The sequence below is a fragment of the Vulpes vulpes genome, chromosome 15 (genome assembly GCF_048418805.1).
Source record: "Vulpes vulpes isolate BD-2025 chromosome 15, VulVul3, whole genome shotgun sequence".
Taxonomy (NCBI): Eukaryota; Metazoa; Chordata; class Mammalia; order Carnivora; family Canidae; genus Vulpes; species Vulpes vulpes.
The window spans coordinates 101451861-101472767 of NC_132794.1; the positions used below are offsets into that span (position 1 = coordinate 101451861).

At 43.4% G+C, this 20907-nt stretch overlaps 1 protein-coding gene across 41 annotated transcripts in view; it reads left to right on the forward strand.

Moving 5' to 3' along the window:
- Positions 1–20907, forward strand: part of TCF7L2 (transcription factor 7 like 2) — a 199175-nt gene that overhangs the window by 74958 nt on the left and 103310 nt on the right. For all 41 annotated transcript variants that reach the window (XM_072740054.1, XM_072740058.1, XM_072740073.1 and 38 more), the window contains one exon: positions 4952–5053. In XM_072740054.1, coding sequence (XP_072596155.1) covers positions 4952–5053 — 102 coding nt within the window. The remainder of the gene's footprint in view (positions 1–4951; positions 5054–20907) is intronic.

Genomic DNA, 20907 nt, shown 5'->3' on the forward strand with positions numbered 1-20907 from the left:
ACTGGAGTCTGCCAGTGACGATTCAATCCAAAACGTCGCTTTTGGGCCACCGAATAATCAGCTGTCTGGATTTTAGGCCCAGTGAAGGAATGTATCCCGTCTGACTGGAAATCAGGTCTTTACATATTCATTCCCTAAGACACGGGTGGCATGAGTGGCAAACAATGGCCCAGAGGCCAAAGCTGTCCTGCCACCTCTTTTTGTATGGCCTGCGGGCTAAAAATGGTTTTTATTTTTAAACTGTTGGAAAAAAAAAAAAAAACAAGCAGAAGATTTCCTGACACAGGAATGGCCTATGGAATCCATATATCAGTATCGATAAATAAAGTTTTATTGGAACACAGCTATGACATAATAGGTACACGTGTTGCCCATGACTGCTTCTGGGTTACCACGACAGAGCTGTTAGGACCAAAATGGTATGGGTTGCAAAGCCTAAGGTATGTACTCTGGCGTTTTACAGAAAAAGTTTGCCAACCCTGTCCTGAGCACGTAAAGGGATGGACTCCACTCGCCTCTCCATCTGTGAGATGGCCTGACTGACAGGAAGTGCCTCCAAGCTGCTTGGTATTTTATCAGCAATGTGGAGTTTCCTGGGAACTTTGTCATCAGTATCATCGTTGGCCTTTGAGTTGGCCTGTTTGTTTAGAATATTAAGTTTTGTACCAAGGCCTCAGCAGGCCTCAGATGCAGGTTCTCAGAGCGGCCCCTCCTCACCATCCTTGCTCCTGAAGCTGGTGTCATGAGGATGGGGTGCCTTGGTTGGGAGTAGGTTTCCTCAGGCCCACTTGTATCTGGATCCTGCGAGCGTCTTCTGATTCGGAAGATCCCTACCGGTTTGCCTTTCCTTGTCCTTCTTTTCATTGGGGGCAGAGGGGGAGGAGAAGTTAGAGTTACATACCTTTTTCCTTTTTTTTTTTTTGCTGACAATTTAACAGGCTTTTAAAGTTCCCTGATTCCATTCAGACCGTTGGCTTTGTATATATTTTGAGACTTTGTCCACAGGTCTGAAGCTTAACTTAAGCTCCCTAAGACATATCATAAAATATGATTTGGGGAAAAACCGTAATGGGCCATGAGCAGAACATTAGTATTAAACAAAGGATGAAACACTTAAGCCAAGATGGCCTTATATATTTATTATTTTTTATTTTTTTGCAAAATGCAAGTTGAGCAGGACTCCATTTCAACAGTTTTCAATGCAGGAATTCCCATGGCCCCGTTTGATTGCAGTTTGCTGAAAAGTTTAATGTTTTTGTAGGCAATTCATAATTTCCACGTTGAGCGGCTCGAAAGGAAGAGAGCTGGAGCCCAGTGTTGTTTTTATAGTGGGATGGTGGGAACTTTTTTTTTTCTTCCCCAAAAGGATATAAAACTGAAGTTGGACCAGGGGGGAAATGTGGCGTGGCGTGGCGTTGCTTTCCAGCCCTTTTGTAAATCCTAGATGCCTCCTCCTTCGGGTCTTCCTTTAGGACCCAACAGAAGAGAATTTCCCGCTGCCTAGTGTCTCCAGGAAGGAAAAGATTTTCCTCTAGGCTATAATCGTACCTAATTTCCTTTTTCTTCCCTTTATTTATTTATTTTCCTTATTAATAAGGACCAATTGTGGAAGATGAAGGAACCTGGGAAACCCATCACTTTTGGAGGAGGTTAATAACTTCCTTTAAAAAATCCTGACATAATACTTATTTCCCCAGAAAGAACCTCGTCGGCCTGAATGCCAGTTATTTCCAAGGGACGGGCACAGATTTGCGGGGGCCCAGCCATTCTGTGGGATCATGTTGCACTGGGATGGAGAGGTTGAGGCTGTCACTGCGGAGTCCTTGCAAGCCAGCAGGATTGGGGCTGTCTTCCTCCACCATCTGGATTTGGTTAGCTCTCTCTGGGCAGTGGGGCCGAGTCTCATTTCCTCCAACCAGTAATGTTATATAGGCAGTGATCCTGGGCTGCCCTAACATAATTGAAAATTATGTGTATTGTAGGCTTGGAGCGCTGAAATGTAGGCTCATAAAAATATGTGGTGCAGGTAGCCTGCGGAGATTGGATATGGCACACAATGAAGCTTTTATGTAAAATAAGAATTATAAGACTCTGCATTAATATTGCATTATGGGTATGACAGTTCTCTGGTGGGGTCCTTGGGGCAGGTCTGTCACCTTAAACAAAGCCTAAATTTCCGAATTCTATGGAGCTGGGATTTGGATGTGATCAAATCAGTTTTGCAGATGGCCAAAGATGAAAACTTGTCTGTTAATCTAACCCTGCCCACTGAGGCATAAGTGTGTGGCACTCAGCTTGGCATTTTTCCTCACAGGTTTTTATGAGAGGAGAGATGAGTATTGGCAGGTGTCCATTTTGGTTGGCCTCAAGGAAATGATGCTATTGAGTGGTTTTGACCAATGAGGCTCATATATTTATGTGGCAGGTGAGAATGGGAAGCAGTCAAGGTGAGACGGGATGGAGGAGGTTCTCATGGTCCACTGGCTTGGGTTATATATAGGCTGAGGGAGACCACAGAGACATTTACTACAGTGGTTCTCAACTTGTGATGTTACTGCCCCCAGAGAAGATAATTGGAAATGGCTTGATTATAAGGGTGACAGAGGTGGGGGGTCGGGTGCCTGCTGGTATTTACTGTCTGGGAGTCTAGAATCCTTAAGTGCTGGGGCAGCCCCTTCATCACCCTTGTCCCAGATAAGACAACCCCTTCAGTTGGCTGATGAAAAACTGGAGGTCCGTAGAAGCAAAGAGATTTGATGCGAGGTATTGTGGTGAGTCACCAGAACTAGTAACTGGGTTCCCTCAAAGAAGGGCCTTCTGGGTAACAGCTCTGAGGTTGTAGAAGTGCTCTAACCCTGTACAGATATAGGCCGAGAAAATGACTGTGAGCTTTGGCAGGTAGTTTGTGGGCCAGGGTCTTCCAGTTTTAGATGTAACTGCATTTGGTTTTAATTCACTGGACAATTGTATCTTTAAGGAACCTATGGGAAAGCTTGTGTGAGGCTTTCGCCCTTCATTTCACGTGGGATTTGAGCCAACCCCAAATCCTTCTTTCTGGACTGCCCCTCCCCCTCAGCTTCTTTCTGGACTGCCACTCCTCCCTGCCCCCCAGCTGTCCTTTTTCTTTCTGACGAAATCTTTCTGGCTTAACAAGACCTACTCTGTACAGTCTTCTCCAGTCTCTTTTCTCAGAAATACTGTCTTGTTTCTTGGCATTCCCTAGGCATGATTCCCTGAGTCTCTGCCACATTTCTACTATGTTCTGTCTGGACTTAATCTGAGTTCGTTCCCTCACATGCACATAAACTCTCTGAGGGCAGACAGTCTTCCTGTGTCCTTAATCCTTCACGGGAAGGTGCTGTACAAAACGTTTAATCAATATTCATTGAGTCAAATTTCCTGTACAATTTATATGAAAACTAGCCATTTATTTTACTTTGGGAATCTCTGAAAAGATCAAGATGGCCCCTTCTATTCCCTCCAAGCATTAATTGATGCATTAAACAGTGGCCTTCAGAGATACAAAGGCTGGCAAAGTCCTTATTAAATGACTTAGCATTGTGTCTTCAGTTTTGCTCAGTGGTCTGAAGGTTTCTGGAGTAAAACTGGCGTGATGTCACCCACCAAAGTCAAGTGCCTTGGAGTTGCTTGCACATTTGCTAAGTATCTCTGACTGGGCAAGCCCCCTCACCTCACTTTTCCTTGTTTATACAGTGAGGAGTTGGATCAGTTGATCTGGTCCTTCTGAAAGCTGAACTATCACTTATGACAGAAGTAACTCTCTTTCCCTTGTGCCATGTATTTTCCACCTCAAGAGAAGAGCATAGATGTCATTGGCTTATACCTTTAACTTAATTTATGTGGTAAACTTGTGTGTATTTAAGAATTTCTGGGACTCCTGGGTGGCTTAGTGGTTGAGTGTCTGCCTTCAGCCCAGGGCTTGATCCTGGAGTCCGGGGATCTAGTCCCACATTAGGTTCCCTGCGAGGAGCCTGCTTCTCCCTCTGTCTGCCTCTCTCTCTCTCTCTCTCTCTCTCTCTCTGTGGCTGTCATGAATAAATAAATAAAATCTTAAAAAAAAAAAAAGAATTTCTCAGGTCTTTTGAGATGAGCGTATAAATTGCACTGTGCCCTGTTTGTACATCTTTTACTGAGAAGTACTTTTTGTTTTCAAAGATTTATTTGAGAGAGTGAGCGAGTGGTGGAAGGGGCAGGGGCAGAGAGAGAATCTCAGCAGACTCTCTGCTGAGTGTGGAGCCTGATGTGGGGCTTGATCTCAGTGGGGCTTGATTTCAAGACCCTGAGACCATGACCTGAGCCAAAACCCAAGAATCTGATGCTTAACCAACTGAGCCACCCAGGTGCCCTGAGAAGTATTTTTGTTTTATAAGCTTTTGGGTTGGTTTTGAGGAGTTCCATCCTCACCTACTTGAGTAGTTTCTACTAAAGGATAGTTGCGCATATATACTCAGCTTTAAAGTGAAGGACGATGGCATTTTAGAAATGAAGGTCACTGAAAGAGCAGATCTGGAGTTGACGGTCTCCTAGATGCCTCTGGCTTGAGACTCTCATTTGCTTTCTTCCTTTGGAAGGCCTGTGTTGTCTCCTGTTGTCTCCCTCTCAGTGAGGCAGGATTAATGAGATCATGTTATCAGGGCCAGCCTGACGTTGGAACGCAAAGACCAAATTATAGCTGCTAGTCGTGTTGATGTTCTAGAAATGTGCCTGTTGAACCTGAGCTCTCGGGAATAACCTATTGGGATGGCATGATTTTTCTGTTGATGTTGTTGTTTGCATGCTTTCAGTTTTTCAGTGTTGTTATTTGCATGTCTTTACTCCTTTTAGTTTCTCATTTGTGTATCAGGCACCCCAGGAGTTATGTCTTGGGATGGCAATTTTGGGTTTCTTTCCTCAATTCATTTGCCATGTTCGTTCTGTTTTCTCCCTCCAGTATCTCCAGATGAAATGGCCACTGCTTGACGTCCAGGCGGGGACCCTCCAGAGTAGACAAGCCCTCAAGGATGCCCGCTCTCCGTCACCGGCACACATTGTCGTAAGTGACCTGACAAAGGCAGTTGCTTCCTTTATTGGGAGGAGATGAAGAAATATTCTTTTGTTGATAACAGGCCTTGCTTATCTGTTTTTCTCTTTAAAAAATATGTATTTTTGGATTTTTCTTGGATATGGTTTATATATAAAAGGTATCTGTTTTCTGTTACTGGTCCTTAGTGATGGTTACCCACCTGGAAATGTTCTAGATCTTCTCACCACGCCTTCCTCTTTGTGTTGGGTTGGTCTAGTCTTGTGGTCTCCATAATGGTGCACTATCACCATTAGTGGGGAGACTGGTGCCAAAGCCACTTAAAAAAAATACAACCCCCAGATCATTTTCTGAAAAACTCATTTTAGTGGAGGTGAGTTACAGAGGAGGGAATTAGAAAATTCAAAGGGGAAGCACTGAATTTGAGACTTTACAATCCCCTGCATCCCCCAATTTATTTTAATTGTTGGAAAGTAACATTCTCCATTAACATCAGCACGATTTTATCTGGGCTGATTGATTGTGAACAGAGTAGAACTGAATTTGGAAAGGCTTAAGTTAAATGATCTGTACATCCCTGGCTTTGAGAGCCTGTGGGTTTAACATTTGTTTTTAGCAGTGAGAAATTATAACATAAAGTGTTATAAAAAATATATGTAGACATATTTTTAATGTACTTCTGGATTTTGTAGGCTCTGACAGTGGAATTTATAAATTAACCTCTCGAGAAGATGGCTCAGCCTTATTAGAATATTCTCTTCCATATATTTGTGTCATGAGCTGGACTTCATACTTTTGAAATAATTAATGGAAGACTCATTTTTATAATGAATCTATGACAGGTAGAATTATGCAAAGCTTGAAATAATTCATGTATTTTTTATTTAAGTACCATAAAATGTTATCCATTAATATATTTTGCCTCTATGTTAGTTGTAATGTCTAAAAATGGCAAAATGATTTTCTTAAGTGGAAAAATCTTAAGATGCATTGTGTCAAATTTCAGGCTAACTGCCTCCTTACTTTGTAGCTTGCTATAATTGAGTATATATTATTTAATGAATTATGCCTCTGTTATATGAATATTAAATATATGTGTATATGTGTGTTGTACATATTACAAAGTGATTTATTCCCGTTAGGCCACATCTTGAGTCATCGTTTGTGAAAATGTTCTACGAATTCTTATGTTACAAATGAGGCACATAGAAAGGTTGATATTTTCCCAGAAGCTTCCTCCTTCCTCCAACCCTGCAGTGACATGGATGCTCATGATTACACATACTCCTCTAGTGTCAAAATTTCAGGGCTGGAAGTAACCTTAGATCATCTCGGCCCAACCTGCTCTCAGAAAAGGAAACAGGCCCAGAGATGCCCTAAGTGAATTGCCCAATGTCACACGCTTAGTTAGTGGCCAGAGCGAGGACTGGACTCAGTTCTCAGCTCCTTTTCCGGGGCCTCGTGGCATGTTCTTTACGAAGGGAGTAGAAAGTAACTTTTCTGTGGCTGGTTCTGTTCTGTAAACTACAAATTCGGTCATAATCAGGGACAGCGTCATAGGTGTAAGGATGTTGTTGTCCTGGGGTTCTGATGCAGGTTCCTTGGAGAAAAGTGAATGCCATATAAAAAACATTTTAGCGATATACAAAGATTTTTAAAAGTGGGAGAGTTTCAGCGTCCTAGAGGAGGGTAAAACACGGAAGCATGTCCTTTCCACTTTTCCTGCCTCCCTGAATTTCTCATTGTGTGTCTAGGCTTTGAAATTTATTTCTCTGCTTTTGGAAATGCTTGGCAGGGCTGCTCCCCCATCCCCCCCCCCCCCCCCGCTTTTTTAAGCTACAGAGAAAGGACATTATCTTTAAAATCTCTTGGAGGCTTTTTTCCTCTTTGAGTGGAGAGAAGGTATCGTGCTTAGAAGTGGCTCGGACTGGACATAGCCCCTTGTGGGTGTGAGTGGACTCCATGGTTCCACACCGATGACCATCACCCAAGGGTGAGAGTGATGCAAATCCATTTCTAGAGCACTCCCCAGAGAGCCCGTGGTACCGGTTGTCACAGTATAGGCCCTAGGTACTTATTTTCATATTTAGAAGTGAACACTCTGAGGATATGGAGAGACCTTTTATCCAGAGCCAGTGTGGATTTTGGCAAGGGGAGCCCAAGGAGACTTGGGTTCCTTTATCCTCTGCTGTGTTTTGCACAGCCACCACATTGAGCACACACCACACTTCAGATGAAGTCCCTAGGAGCCACAGTGGCAAGTGCAACTTTAGTGCTCTTTGCTGTGCTCCTGGGGGCCTGGGGAATGAATGATCATTGCCTAGAGGTTTGGGGGTCAGGAGGGAAGGTGGGCTCTGGGAGCTGCATAGAGCAGAAAAGACCTTCAGCTGGGAGAAAAGGAAACCAAATCTGTGATATATTTAATGCTTTGGCAACTGAATGGTTATATGGATTAGCACCATAATTGCATTTCTGCAATCTTCACCTGACACTAAGGGGTGAGGAGGAAGTGCTGGAGTGGGAGGGGTTGGTAGAGGGAGACAGGCAGGTCTGGAGAAGAAAGTCTGTGGTTGCTGACCTCTGCATCCACCCAGTGGTCTCATACAGCTTTTGGAGTAGAGGAGTCCTACACCTGGGGACTGTAAACGGATGATCCCCTTTTCACTGGACCTAGGGCAGTATGTCAACTAAAATCAGTTTGGCAGGCACAGTGTGTCTGTGTTGATATAGGGCACGTTCTGGATTATGGCTGATGTATCATTTGGGTCTGTGTACCACTCAGCATTGACCCAAAGAGTCTGGGTTGTGTTCAGCTCTGCTGACGAATGGCTAACTCTTCTCCAGACCCTGGGCTCTTCTCTCATTTTCTTCTTCATTCTTTTAAAGAAAACTGTTGTCACATCACATTGTTTCATCAGACGTGTTTCAAAATAATTGTCTAAGGATTGCTTCCTAATTTCTCCGAAATTTGGGTTTATTGTAATTTCTGGGCCAAGTTATTTCATAATTATTTCTAATGTTTTCTTTTGAAACTAGAGAAGTGTTCAGTGTTTGTTATTAATCATTAGAGACTATCACTATCATCGGTTGCTAGGAAAATAACTTTCTCTAGTACCCATTTGGGGCAGGATTTTCACATGGGAATTTAAACTAAAGCTTTTTGTCAGAATATTTTAATCTAGATTTTATTTTCATGTGGTTAAGCGGGTTACCACATTGTAACAAAGTAGATGTGTAGAATAAATACTCTTAACAAGTAGAGTTCAATTGATCAAATAATAAATTAAGAAGCAAGCACCACAAATACTGCATCTTGTTTATTATAATCCAGCAGTTCCTAGTCTGTGGTCAGAACAGAGAAGATGTCCGAAAGATGATTTCCCAAAGATGTCTTGGAAAAAAAAAAATATTTTGGGGGGGGTAGCCAAAAAGATAGGAGTTTATACAACAGATCCATCTCTCCCCCCTTCTTTCCTCCCTATATCCTCTCCTTTTCCTGGCCTCTGGAAGCCCATTTGTTGATTCACATAACCAGTGATGTTTTAAAATTTATATTTTTAATTCTTTGCACCCCCCCACCTTCCCCATGAGGGCCCAGCAGCTGGTTGTGCTAAGTGGTGGTGCTTGAGTCCTGGCCCACTCACCTCCAGCAGCCTCTAAGCTGTCGGGTTAGGAGCTGCTCCCTGGACACCACCCCCGGTTGTCTTTGCTATACAAAGACTTTCATTTAACTTCCTTTGTACCCAGCAGAAAAAGATTCTGTACCAAAAATGGTGGTATTTTGGTATAGTATGTATCTTACAAGATGGCAAGAGGCTTCACAAGTTCCAACCATGTTATCTTGGGGGTTTCCTTTTGAAGTCGTGGAATTTTACCTTGGGGTGAATTTCTAGTCCTTCCTGGTCTTGTGTGTTTTATTGTGTAATGAGCATTGAGGTATGGGATAAGAAAGCAGCCTGTATCCCGAGGAGCAAGGCCTGCCAGACTGTGGTAGTGTACTTTTTTTTTTTTTTTTTTTTTGTGGTTCTTGCTTAAATACTGAAAGAGGGCAGAAAACTTATGAAATATAGCGTGATGGGAGAGCTTCAGACAGGGTCTCTGCTTGCCTGCGTTGAGCATTTTCAAATAAGCTCAGAGGACATGGTGAAACTTTGGCTTTTTGTGTCTGAAGAGTTTGGGGGTAGGGGGTATCCCTCATAGTAAGAAAAGCTACTTTGAGAGCATCCTATTGTTTATTAAACACATGTGGATGCTTCAGCAGATTATTGGACTTTGGCTGTATTCTCATCTGCTCCACTGAGTGCTTACTGGCAGTTGCTGGGTGCTAGCAGGTTCTGTGCTAGATGCTGAGGCCCATTGCAGCCCCTACCTGTGTGGGAGGCACTGGCAGTGCCAGGGGTCAGGGGTGGGGCATCGGGGAGTATAAATCCTGTGACCGTTTGACAGTGAGATGGGATTTCCACTGAGAAGTTTGGTGAGGATTACAGGCTGGGACAGCCCCCTGAGGAATTGGCATTTAAAATGAGATGTGAAGGATCAGTTAGAATTAGCCAGATAAAGGGGTGGTTGATGAGAGAATGTTCCAGGCAGAAGGAAGACCACGTATGTAGTTCCTAAAAGGAAAAAGACCTTGGCTGTGGGAGGAATGGAAAGCCAGCTACAGTGGCTGCAGGTCTTGAGGGCCGAGGGAGAGTGGCTTGGGGCAGGATATGGTGAGAACTTGGTGTTTGATTCTAACCACCGTAGGAAACCCATGAGTGGTTTGGCTTGTGTTAAACTGCTGGCAGTGGGGATAATGGTTGAGGTAGACGGATTTAGAGGGAACGTCAGCAGATTCTGCTGAAGGATCACATGCTGGCACTGAGGGAGAGAGAAGTTAAACGTAGATGGCGGGGATGCCACTCACCGAATGGGGCAAGTTGGGGGTGGGAGAATTGTGTTTTTATTTTATTTTTCATTTTTATTTTCTTATGCCAGCTTTATTAGGATGTAACTGACATATCATATGAGTTTAAGGTGTACCATGTGTTGATTTGAGACACATACTGGAACATGACTACCGTCCTAGGGTTAGCTGATAGCCCATCACATCACATAATTACCAACCGTTTCTTTTTTGCTGTAAGGATATGTGAAATTGATGATTCTCTAGGCAATTCAAGTATATAATGGTAATTGCCATGCTGTGCATTAGATCCCCAGAACTTAACTCATTTTCTAACTGGAAGTTCATACTCTGACCAGCATCTCCCCATCTCCCCACCTCCCTGGCCCTGGTAACCACCACTTTACTGTTTCTGTAAGTACAGCTTTTTTTTTTGGATTCTGCATAGAAGTGATTATCATGAAGTGTTTGTCTTTATCTGACTTATTTCACTTAGCATAATACCTTCAGGTCCATCCATGTTGTTGCAGATGGCAAGATTTCCTTCTTTCTCGTGGCCCAGTAATATTCCATTATATATATATGCCACTTAAAAAAATCCGTTTATCTGTTGATGGGCACCTGGATTGTTTCAGTGTCTTGGTTACTGTGAATGATGCTACAATGAACACGGGAATGTAAATATTTCTTTGAGGTCCTGCTTTCATTTTCTTTGGGTATATACTTAGAAGTAGAATTGCTGGATCAAAGGGTAGTTCCATTTTTAACTTTTTGAGGAATCTCAGTCCTATTTTTCGTAGTAGCCATCCCAAATTACATCCCTACTAACAGTGCACAGGATCGCCTTTTTCCCACATCTTCACCAGCACTTGTCATCTCTTGTCTTTTGATAATAGCCATTCTGACAGGTGTGAGGTGGACTCTCCTTGAGCATTTCCCTGACGATTAGTAATGTGCACCTTTTCATGTACCTGTTGGTATATTTTCATTTACCGTCTTTGGAAAAATGTCTTCAAGAGTTGCCTTTTTAGAGAGATTCAGATGCTAGGTTTCCTGAGCCCCACAGCAGTATGGCAGTATGAAATGGGACTAGTCCAAACTTTTAATTAGTCTCTTGAAAGTAACATCAGCAATCTGTTTAATTTAAATTTATTTAGAATATATTTAGAGTGGGATATAGAATCCTCCCTTTCCTTCACCTGGATTTGGATAAGTAGCTTTTATTGGTTTTTCTCTTGGCCTTGCATTTACTATTGATCAAGCATTGATTTATTCACTGATTACCCCAAATATTTAGTGGTTGCTTACTGTGTGGGGGAGAAAAAGCGTTCTAGACTCTGGGAGAAAGTGGAGTTGATGATGAAGGATTATAACAATAATAGCAAATAAGCCAGTAACACTTCCTATGTGCCAGGCATTGTTCTAGGTGCTTTACTGATGTTTGGTAACTCCTGTATCACAGAGGTGGAAGTAGGCACAGGATGGTTAAGTGTTTGCCCAATTGTGGGAGTCAGGATGTGAGACAGGACAGACAGCCAGAGCATGCTATCCTCTCTGCCCCTGATCACGATGATGGCAGGGGAAGATGAACAAACAGTCACAATGCGGTGCACCCAGCACCACTGGTGGGGAACACCAAGGGCCCGATGGGGCGGGTGTGGTTCAAGGAGAATCCACTGGTGCCACTGGACAGTGGAACATGAGGTTGGCTAGGGTTTGTCTGGGTGTCCTTGAAGTAGGTACTGCAAAGGTGGGTACTGACACATTGCGGGCAGGGAGGGCGTGCTGCCCTGGGGCAGGTGAACTTTGGGTGATGTGAGGGTATGAGCCTGTGCTGGTTTCCTAAAAGCTCTTCCCTGTGCACCACCTCCACTCTCTCCGTTGCGTATATACTTTCCCCTTGTTTTATAATTTTCCCCATTTGTCTATGACTCAGCCAGACTTTCTAGAATACTTGGCATGTGTTTCCTAGTAGCGGCTGAGTCAGAGCTTTCCCATTTCACAGACAAAACTGTGGTAAGGGTATCTATTTTGTCTGTGGATCTAAAGCGAGCTTGTGAGCACTTCAAAAATAAGATTATTTTTTGTAAGGAGGGCTGAGAATGTTTAATACTGAGAAGCAGGCCCCTGAGTTATTTTACTGGGGGAAGAAGCGGTGGATAGGATCTGTTTTGCTCTGAATAGAGAGTGGGGTAATTCAGCCCAAACAGTCTCTACTTAAAAGTCCACAGTTCCTTCCCTCTTTCCAGAAAATACTCTATGATGAGGAATTCTGAAGTTCTTGAGGTTTGAGTTGATGGTGTGGCAGCTGACCACTGAGGCAATGGACAATATTCTACGAGGGAGGATTGTGTAAGCTTGGTTGTATCCCCTTCAGATTAGGATCACAGAAACTTTCATAACCTTCCATCACATGTCCCTTCTGTTGTTAATCACTGTCCAGAAGTGGTCCGTTGGCCACTGTGTTCCTGAACACAGAGATGGGGCATCTGTCTCCTGATGGAGACCATTTCCTTTTGGGTCAGCATGGGCTCCTAGAGTTTTGACTTTCTCTTTTCCCAAGGGTCTCTCCTTGAAATGCTCACTCTTTGGTGTGTGTGTGTGTGTGTGTGTGTGTGTGTGTGTGTGTTTTCTAAGATTTTATTTATTTATGCATGAGCAACACAGAGAGAGAGAGACAGAGGCAGAGAACAGGCAGAGGGAGAAGCAGGCCCCATGCAGGGAGCCTGATGTGGGACTCGATCCCTGGACCCCAGGATCTCGCCCTGGGCCCAAGGCAGGCACCAAACGGCTGAGCCACCCAGGGATCCCTGATGTGTGTTTTGATGTCCAATGCCACTCATGCTTCCAGTCACCAATCTTGGAAATTTGAAGGTAGCTATTGTCCATTCTTCCTTTATCACCAAGAGTCCATTCTTCTTTCATCACCAAGACTTCTATTCGAGGTTATCCTCCATTGTAAGTCACATCTTCAGTGACTGATCCTGAACTATTTAAGGATGGGAATTGCAACCTTTCCATTAAAAAACAATCTTATTTCTTAAGCCAGTGAGATTAATTTTTAGGTGATAGCTTTCCTCATTCATAAAATTTGTGCTCATTGTAGACAGTATGGAAACTGGCCCATGATCTTGCCATTCAGAGATTATATTATGAATAATTTGGCATATTTGGTATGTTTTCTCCTAAGGCTTTTTCCTGAGTGCATTTATATTTATATTTGTTTTTCACATTCTTGAGCATATAGTAGTGCTCAATATTTGCAGCCTCATATTTATTTAAAAGGAAAATTGCTATAATGAATAAACGCCTCCCATGTCATTAAAATTCTTAAGGATTTTAAATGATCACAAAGCAGCCCATAACATGCATATGCTCCCATTTGCTTAATCAGTGCCGCATTGTTGGGCCTTTAGAGTATCTTATGCCTTTTATTTTTACTATTCTAAATAATCCTATGATGAAAATCTTTGTCCATAAATCTTTGTGTCATCCCTGTCCCCCCCCCCCTCCCCCAGCCCTCTTCCTTTATTATTTCTCACGGCAGATTCTTAGGAAGACAGATAAAAAGAGAACAAAATCTTTAAAAATTTCTTGATATGTAGCCACGGTATTTTCAATTTTTACAATTATCAGCATGTGTGAAAGTTAGATTTTACATGATCAGAATGATTTTAACATCTCTGGGGGATTTAACAAAAAGTTTAGGCTTTTCCTGGGAGAAGATTACTTGTATTCCACTGAGCTCCAGAAAAGAGACCCATCCAGCCCATCCACCTTTTGGCTTTCCCAAGACTTTTCACTTTCAAAAAAGGGAGGGGGGAAGGCCTCTTAAATAGTTGGAGTTTTTTTTTTTTTTTAAAGATTTATTTATTTATTTATGATAGACAGAGAGAGAGAGAGAGAGAGGCAGAGACACAGCAGAAGGGAGAAGCAGGCTCCATACCGGGAGCCCGATGTGGGACTCGATCCCAGGACTCCAGGATTGCGCCCTGGGCCAAAGGCAGGCACCAAACCGCTGAGCCACCCAGGGATCCCCAGTTGGAGGTTTTAAAGTCAGCTGTCATTATCATGGTTTTATAGAATTATGTATATTCATTTTTGATAGCTCACACTGTAACCCTTTAGATGCACCTTATTAGTCCTCTGAATCTATGTAGCACATTTAGGGCTCTTTTAGAGGTCTTGGAATATAGTTTTATAACCTCAAATGACTGTAGAGGTTTTTTTTTTTCTTTTAAGTTTTAGTATCTTTTTTTTTTTTTTTTTTAATGGTATATTATTGGGCAAGTAGTTAGGAAATATTTAATGCTGTGTGTGATCTTGGTCAGGAATATGACTCTGGGGCTGCCTAGCTGGCTCAGTCAGCATCAGACTCTCCATCTCAGGATTGATGAGTTTGAGCCCCATGTTGGGGATAGAGATTACTTTTAAAAATAAAATCTTTAAAAACAAAAAAAGAGAATATGATTCTGGATTGTGTTTCTGGGGAAACATACCTACTTGTCAAAGATATTATTTATTGCTCTGTTTAAGATCACAGTGAGTGCGGGCAAGGCTGGCAGCCTCCGATCATCCTTGACCATTTCTCAATGATGCGTCTTGTGCTTGGGGGAAAAGTCTTTGGCAGCTCTGGGTTAGCATTTCCTGACATTTGTCTCACCGAGTGTTAATAAGGTTACTGGAAAAAAGGGTTCACTCCTAAAATAGGTTTAGGGAAGCACTGGTTATGTGCATTCAGTGAGCTTCTTTAGGGCAGGATGTCGAATCCTCTGGATGCTTGGACCCTCAGGAGGCAGTTCCTAAAGCTTGCTCGACCCCAGAATGCCTCTCGGCATCTGTAGCGACAGGACTAGAGCAACCCTGGAAAGTTGTTTTAGTTTCAGCACCTGCTCTGTTTACCAAGCGTGGGAGCCTGTTTTAAATCAACATCGATCTACTTAGAGTTCAACTCATGGTTTTAGCCTATGTTTATCTTTCCAGTAAATAAAACAAAAGTATTCATTTGGCCCCCATCCTGTCCTGCTTGTCACTTCTTGCCTTGCTGATTAACTCTATGTATGGGGCTTGTTTCTCCGACCAGATTGTAAGTCTCTTGAAGCCAAGGAGCCCCAGAGTTTCTTTCTTTCCATGTGGTCTCCCTGTGCCCCCCAACCCCCACCCCCTTACTGTGGTGCTTCATTAGTTAAGCAGAAAACCAGTTTCTGGTGAGGGCCATAGTTGATTTAGTCTGGAAGAAGCATAACTTCATTGTTACCTTAGAGTTTTCAGAATCATCCTGGTTAGCACAAGAGCTTATCCACGTTTGTACTTTCTACCTGATGTGGGAGCATGTTTTAGAGAGCATAATTTTGTGTTATGACATTGTGCATGGTTTGCCAGTAACTTGATAATCAATCCATCCTTATGCATTCCAGTTTGCGATGGAGCGTGTCAAATCGCCACGGTGGCGTTTATATGCAACATGCCTAACACAAAAGATCCAGAAGGTCAGGCATGTAGGGTTTCTGTCTCTTTGCAGTCTTGGCTTAAACTGACTCTTCCTTAGGAATCTTGACATGGGGTGCCTGAACTTTTGGAGAGAGTGCCCAATTGGGAAATCCAGGGCGTGATGATTTATTACAGGAAGTGGGTATTTTCAGCAATGATATTGTAGGGTATATGGAGTGATTTTGTGATTGGCTTGTTAGTGGCTTGCAGGTCAGATTTTCATCTCATTTAATAAATTAATATAGAGGGAGAAAACACCTGGATTTCAGAATTGGTCTTTGGAGTGTAGTGGGAGCTGAGGAAGGAGGGATCATGGAGGGTCAGGCTGGGCAAGTTTATTGTTAGGTTCGTTTTGCATATAAGGTTGTGAAAGAAAAAAAAAAAGGTTGTGAAAGTACGGTGAGTTAGCTGAGTTGCCCAGGATTCCATGGGCAGGAATGGCCATATTCAGATAATTAATCCAGGGCTTGCTCCAGCACCATGCTGTCCTCTGAGTGCCCGTGAGCCATGGGAAAATTAGCATGTCCAGAATCTAATTCTTTATTTCTACCCTTTTCTTACTTGTTGCTCTCAGTCATCAACACCACAATAAAGAGTAACAACATCTGCCGGTTGTGTAGGTCCCAGACCTTGGAGTTCATCCTGGACTTCTCTTTTGCTTTCACACTCCATATTCCACCCATTGGTCTGTCCTGTGGGCTCACAATCCATCTGCATATTGTATCAGCTTTGCCCTCAAAATATTGTGGAATCCGGCCCCTTTTCACCACCTCCACTATAACAACAATGACCATTGTGGGGCTCACTTGGTCTGCCCTGGCTTCCCCCCATTTCCTACCTTTGTGACTTCTCCACTTCTGTCCCTGTGCTTTATTTCCATACTTGAGATGGCCTTTTAAATCCTTAGACAGATGGTATCACATACTTCTACCGACGATCTGTAGGATACATTTTGTCTTTTGAAAGAGGCCCAGGCACCAGGTATGCTTAGAGGATTGTGTTGGGTGGAGGAGAGAGGGCCGGGGGGCAATAGTTTGAGTGAGGCCCCCTTCAGCAATCATATGCTAGTGCAGCAGGATGCAGCAAATGTCTGGGTCTCTCCTCTGTACCCCCAACCCCAAGCATGATCCAAATGCTTCCCAACTATACTGCATCTGAGCCCTGCCCTTCTCCAAAAGTGTGCAGTCTGTCCAGCTATATCTTGTCTGCATTTAGAAGCTTGTGAAGGGGATCCCTGGGTGCCTCGGCCATTTCACGCCTGCCTTCGGCCCAGGGCGTGATCCTGGAGTCCAGGGATCGAGTCCCACATCAGATCAGGCTCCTTCATGGAGCCTGCTTCTCCCTCAGTCTGTCTGTCTGTCTGTCTCTCTCTCTCTCTCTCTCATGAGTAAATAAATAAAATCTTAAAAAAAAAAAATAGAAGCTTGTGAAGAACTCTGGGTGGTGTGTGCAATCTATTCCAGCCAGAGCCTGTTTAGTGGATGGATCTAGGCAGTGATTAAGTGCAGCATTGAGGCTGTTTAATAGGCTTGGATGTGATGGGATCACTATGTGTCCAAGTGCAGTGGGAAAAAGCATCTTGTTCTCCCCGCTTCAAGGGTGTGAGTTGCTTGTTGCCTGTTTGTGCCACAAGGACATGGTCTTTGTAGCTCAAGTGCTAGGGTAAAGAAAGTAGCAAATGTTTACAAAAGGCTAGAGAAGGCAGACAGGCAGGCCGCCTCACAGGATTTGGGACTAGATCATTTCATGGCCCCCAGAGACCAGGTAGGGTCGAGGTAGAGGGGTGCCCATTATGGAGACCTGTCTTTGGACCACACCTCTTCAAGTTAGGCCTGACACAAGGATACATGTAAGATTCTAAGATGTGTTTTCTTGGTCCTTTCAGACTCAGAGGAGAAGCCAACCATGATGGGTGGAGATAGAACATATAAAAATCTAAAAAAAGTATTACACTAACAGAATGGGGACCATAGCTGGGCAGAAGGGCTCCCAGGGGAACCTTCAGGATGATTCAGTCAAAACTCGGGAAAAAATATTTTTTTTATAAAGAGGTAGCAGCCCCCTTCAGCCAAAGCCTACAAATGAAGGAATGTCTGAAACCCAGAATTTCAGTGGCCAAGGCAAGGCATTGTCAGAGATCAAACTGATAAGTTCATCTGGTAGAAACCATTTCCAGTTTTAGAATATAGCCAAGCATCTCTCTTCCATTCTTCATCGAGCCCCTTCCCATTCCCACTTTTATGAAGCACTTGATTGTATGCTTTTTATTATCCTTTCTTCTTAAGTGATCCAGTTGTTTGCAGGTACTAAGAGTAATCCCTGTGTACTGACTTTCCAGTATAAGAAACCAGCTGTTGAAAAACGGAGTAGGGTTCTGAACTGGAATCTATCTCCTCCTCATTGTTTGCTGCTAACATCATCCTTCCCCAGCTCCCCAACGACCGGGAACTAACTTTCCCTGCTCTCTTGATCAAGGTAGACTAGTGATGGGGCGGGGGGGGGGGTATGTTATTTAAGCAAAGATACTTAGACTTCTTCACTATACAGAGAGAGTGTAAATCTGTGCCTGTTTGCAACTACTCTCTCTCTCTTTCTCTCTCTCTGAATGGAGGGGGCTCGTTTAATTCTCTATAATCAGCTCCAGTGTGGGATGATCCAGTTAGGAAGCCAATTAGTCTGAGATGTCTTCTGTCACCTAGAACCCAAGGAATCCCAACTAATATAGTTTCAAAACCTCAGGCTTATAATAAATACATTGTTTCTTCTTCGGAATTTTTAATTCTTTTTTTGTTTGTTTTAAAAATATTTTATTTCATTCAATTTGTTTGAATTTTTAATTCTTTTGTATTAGAAGTGCTGAAGCATGAACTGATTCTTCTGGTACTGTGTAAATAGGAACCTGTGTGACTGGGACCCACTTGCCTTCTTCAGAAATGGATTGACTTGTACTAATCTGAGAGTTACTTTAAGAGGTAGACATAATCTCCATGATTTTCTCCCACAAACAATTTCTAGAGAGCGAGGCTTGTGGGGGCGGGGGGGGGGGGAAGAAGCAGTTTCCATGGTTTGCTCCTGTGGTCACAGGGGAATTTTGAAAATTAACTTAAGGTATTTTCATAAAATTCCTGTTTTCATATTTTTAGTTTTCAGAGTTTTCTGACTCCTACTTCATACACTCTGCCGAAAGCTTTCTTATTTCTTCTTGTTCCTGGGAACAATTAAGGAGTAAGCAGTCAATTAATAGTATTAAGCACTGCTCTTTTTGTTGAAAAATGTGATAATAACCCATATAAATAAGGAGGTGCTGCTGTAACCTCAGTGATCTCCTCTACTTATTAACACTTACTTATATTATTTTGGAAGCACTACTTTCTTATCATGGATAATTGGTGGCAAGCTGAGTGTACGGTGTTTATTTCTGTGTGATTTATTATTACAATTGTACTATTTGATGAAGGGTCTACCCATTTTCCTTAAAATACCTGTAAGCCATAAAAAAGATCCTGTAACTCCAAAAGTCTGAAACTATTGTTCCAAGGACTCTGAGCAGAGTGTAGTGTTTGCACTTAGACTGCAGGCTGGGTGCAGTCTGCTTGGAGCATTGTGTTGAGAGAGATTCTGAGGCCTTCTGTGTCAGGGCTCCAGTAAAAAGAATGCATTAATAGATTAATATCTGTCAGGGGTGAAGAAGGATAGAGCAAGGGAGAGTGGTGGTGTCACAGCTGTCATTTCTCCTTTAGACAGTCAAATTTTTGGGGGGGGAAGTGTCAGAAATCGAGCCCCCTCTTGGATCTATCAGAGCCCAGGGAAACGTCCAATAAGATGTCACGGCAAACAAAATTCTTATGAGTCATACTTAAAAACCAGTTCTAAAAGAAGTGATGGGAGAGAGGAACATTTTTCATCAGCACCAGGAATGAGAATATGTTCAAGAAAATGAAGCTAGGCTTGGAGCTGGCGTGGCTTACCCATGTTGATTGAGTCTACCAGTTCCTCCCATGACTGGGATACCTCTTTGCCATCCATGATTGATAGTTCTTGCAAGACAAGAAGGGACCAAGTGTGACACACAGATTCAGCCCACGTTTTGTGCATCACATCTGTGAATGTTTTGCAGTGTACACAGTCCTATTTTCGACAGTTACTAAAAGAAGGATTTGAGGAGTGGAGTCCACATCGCTCCCTTCTGACCTTAAAACTAAAAGTTGTGCGGTAAGAAGTCAAGATGTGTCTCAAGAGGGTGATAATTTAATTTTTTAATTTGGAAGGGTAGGCTTTGTTTGTTTTTTGGTGCATGCCTGTGAAGACTCTTGTCCTGAGTTACTCACTATCTTTGCTTTGAGTCTGGGCCTTATGTGAGATACAAGCACATCTCTTAGGCCAACAATCTCATGGTTAAGTTTCAGAAGGTGATTTGAAAAGTCTACCCACGGAGAGGCAATGCGGACCTATGGTGAGCTACCGTGCATTTGGACCTCTGTGTGGAATAAATGAGTGGGCAGAGAGGGCGGGCCGCTGGCGCGGGGAAATGGGCTAGGGTTCCAGGGGTGGCCAGCCCCACATACAGAGGCCAGCAGGGTTGGGTTTGGCCAAGTATTCTGGTGTCTGGATGCCTATGTGAATTTCCTCCAAAGGTTTTGAGCTGGCAACATGGAACCTGCTGGATGTGGAGCCAAGGGTGGGGATTGTCGGGATCCTGTTAGGCACAGGGGTGTGATACCAGAGGCCAGAATAGAAGCCAAGGCAAGGGTTGGGGGCACTTTTTGTCATGCGCTGTCAGTCCTAACAGGATTGCAAATCATAGACCTGTGCCTCGCTCTCTGTCATGCTAGCTCTTCTGTTCCCCATTTTTCTTTTACTCTCAGACTTAGTCCTGGACCCAACATGTTGAATAGGAACTTAGTTGTTTTCTTGGTGCAAAGCTCTCATCGTGACATTTCAGAAACAGATTCAGTGAAGAATGGAGACATGTACTCAAGATCAGGGTAATACTGGAGGTTTACTGAGCACTAACTGGTTACTCTTGTACTAATTTGCTCTTGTAAGTAATTTACATGATTGGCACATTTAATCCAGCACCTTATGAGTTAGCTGTTATTACTACTACCCCATTTCACAGATAAAGAAGCTGAAGTATAGCAGGGGGATGGCTTCCCTACGGTGACACAGGGGGTGTCGCTGGAATTGAATGCAGGGAGCCTGACCCTGGCACTGGGGCCCTCACCCATAGGTGTCATATTGCTTCTGTGGAGGGCAGGCATGCAGCCAGGGAGGGGCGGGTTTCCGGACGCAAACCAGGCTGGAGGCTGGTGCCCATCAGGCTGCTGCACCACCAGGAAACTCCAGGCCTGTCGTGCCTTTGTGATGCTGTTAGTTCCTGTGGAGGAAATGAGGCTTTGTGGATTCCTAGGAGGAAAATGTATGAACTCTTGGCAGTAGAAAGGAACCAGCAAAAGGAGATTTGTATCAAGACGAGCCTTCCATTCGTCTC